Here is a 2,234-nt window from a genome sequence, read left to right as displayed (position 1 = left end):
GGCCCCACAGTTGTCTTCACCGGAGCTGCTGTCGTTCTGGGGGTAGGGAGGGGGGGCGGGCGGGGAGAGCGGGAGAAGGCCGCGGCGGAGGCAAGTGAGAGGAGGAAGGAAGCGGCCGCCCGGAGGGCACAGCTGCTCAGGCAGCGGCCGGGTTCCTGGGAGTGTCCGTGCGGCGCGGTGGTTGGGGCGGATCCCGCGGGGCCCGGGCGGGGGAAGGAGTCACCGGCCCGGCCATGGCGGACAACGAGAAATTAGACAACCAACGGCTCAAGAATTTCAAGAACAAAGGCCGTGACTTGGAGGTAAATTCCGGGGCGCCGGCGGGTGGGGGCCGTGGGCCTTGGGCCGGTCTCCGCCGGGACTCCGAGTGCAGGGGGTAGGGGCGGGCGCCGCCGCCGGGCCGCGAGGGAATGGCGCTGGGGGCTGGCCCGTCGGTGACGCCTCTGCTAACGCGCCGGGAAGTTTGTGTAGGGCCTGCTCCGCCTCCGCCCGGGAACAAGGTGCTGGGGCACGGCTGGCGCGGCCTAGGCCTGCCCTGTGGAGCCGGCCAGTTGCGGGTGCGAGGGGCTGGGCCGCGCGGCGGGGAGGCCGGGCGCAGCGAGTGCGGAGTAGGCGTGTGAGTGTGTGTGTGTGTGTGTGTGTGTGTGTGTGTGGCCCGCGCTGCCCCCCTGCCGCGGCCAGCTCCCCGGCAGTGGCGGAGATTCCTGCTCTCGCTCGGGCACCGCCGTCTGGCGCCGCGGGTAGAAGGGAGTTGGGGGAGGCGTGCGTGTGCGACCGAGTGGGGCTCGGAACTTCCTCAGCGAGACCCAAGGCGCCTCCACTTAAAGGCATTTTTTCTGGTCTTCCCGACTCCCGCTTTACCCCTGCCTCCCCTCAATGTCCAAACTACAGGAGTCAACTTCTCCGTTGAAAAAAACACCCCCGGCGTGAGAGGCCATCCTGGTGATGCTAACAGTGCCTTCCAGCGGCCTGTGTTTTACTCTGGATATAGCTGATTCAAGATGTGGCTCACGGTGTGCCCACTTCCAGGCAAAGGATACCCCTTATTTCAGCTTGTTCACAAATCTCTTTAGCCCCTCCAGAGAGACCACCAGCTGCATTCTTACATTTAAAGTCCAAAGGGTTATACAAAGCTGTCATCCTCTAGTCTACAGTATCCTTTCCCTCCACCTGCTGGTGGTGGTAATGGGGGATGGGGTGGGCTGTGGAATGGCATCATCACGTTTTATGATTTTTAAAAAGGAAAAGAAAAAAAAGCTTCATTGTCTTAGATTCAGCTGCTTCCGAAATTGTCAGTCTACATAAGGTGTTATGTGTTAAATGCACGCATTCACCGCCGAAATTTTTGATAAAATACTTCACTTCAGCTTTAAGAATTTAGGTTCCTAATTTTTTAATCCATTCTGAGTCAGGAGTTTAGCTTTTAAGAAAAAGTGGTAAAGTAGTATAGTTTATGTTGGCCCTCTGCATATTTTAATACTGTGATCTTCAAATCCCTATGATGTGTGTCTAATCTTGATTATTTAATTGGTTAAGATAGTAACTTTTTTTGAGCTTTCACAGAACTATTCAGCCTTTAAAGTAGTTTGTGTTCCTTTAGTGGTTTTCATATTTTGAGGGAGTACATGTCTGGAGGTGTGGCTATTCTCTGATTGTGTTAAGGTTAACATGAGAATGATTGCCCTGTTATCCTTCTAATGAAAAGAACTCTTTATTGAAATAATTAACGTGCCATAAAAGTCAGTACAGTTTATGACTTCAAATAATTTGGTTGTGCAAGAATGTGATGGAAATTTTTTTTACTAATATGAATACTTAGAGTGAGAAAAAAAATCACAACCTTAAAAACTGATAAATATCACAGTTACAAAATCCAGAAAAGTAGCTATTAGGTGTTTGATGAATCCCTGTAATCCTTTTTTCCCTCTGCTTTGTTATTTCTGACAGGTTCACTGAGATGTAATTCTCATACCATCCAATTCACCCATTTAAAGTGGCTTTTGGTGCATTCACATAGTTGTACAACAATCATCAAAATCAATCTTAGAACATTTTCACCACCCTAGGAAGAAACCATTCTTCATTAGCAGTGATTATCAGTTTCCTAATTACCCCAACCCCAAGCAACTACTTTCTGTCTTTATAGATTTGCCTATTCTGGACATTTCATATAAATGGAATTATACAATGTGTCATCTTTTATGACAGCCATCTTTCAAGGTAGTATGTTTTCA

General features: G+C 50.2%; 1 protein-coding gene across 6 annotated transcripts in view; it reads left to right on the top strand.

Annotated features, from left to right (window-relative positions):
- Positions 1 to 163: 163 nt before the first annotated feature.
- Positions 164 to 2,234, top strand: part of Kpna4 (karyopherin subunit alpha 4) — a 64,005-nt gene continuing 61,934 nt past the window's right edge. Inside the window, exons 1-3 of one of the 6 annotated variants that reach the window (XM_078043586.1) lie at positions 164 to 302; positions 892 to 1,029; positions 2,147 to 2,220. Coding sequence is in view for 2 of the 6 variants with exons in the window: in XM_078043584.1 (XP_077899710.1) it covers positions 411 to 557 (147 nt within the window). In the remaining 4 variants the exon portion in view is untranslated. Of the gene's footprint in view, positions 303 to 395; positions 558 to 891; positions 1,030 to 2,146; positions 2,221 to 2,234 lie in introns of those variants that run through there. The other 5 variants (XM_078043587.1, XM_013364231.4, XM_005338292.4 and 2 more) reach the window with 5 other exon arrangements.

The sequence above is a fragment of the Ictidomys tridecemlineatus genome, chromosome 3, assembly GCF_052094955.1.
Source record: "Ictidomys tridecemlineatus isolate mIctTri1 chromosome 3, mIctTri1.hap1, whole genome shotgun sequence".
NCBI classification, from domain to species: Eukaryota; Metazoa; Chordata; class Mammalia; order Rodentia; family Sciuridae; genus Ictidomys; species Ictidomys tridecemlineatus.
Note: the sequence above shows the minus strand (reverse complement) of the source record. Positions and strands in the feature narration are given on the sequence as shown.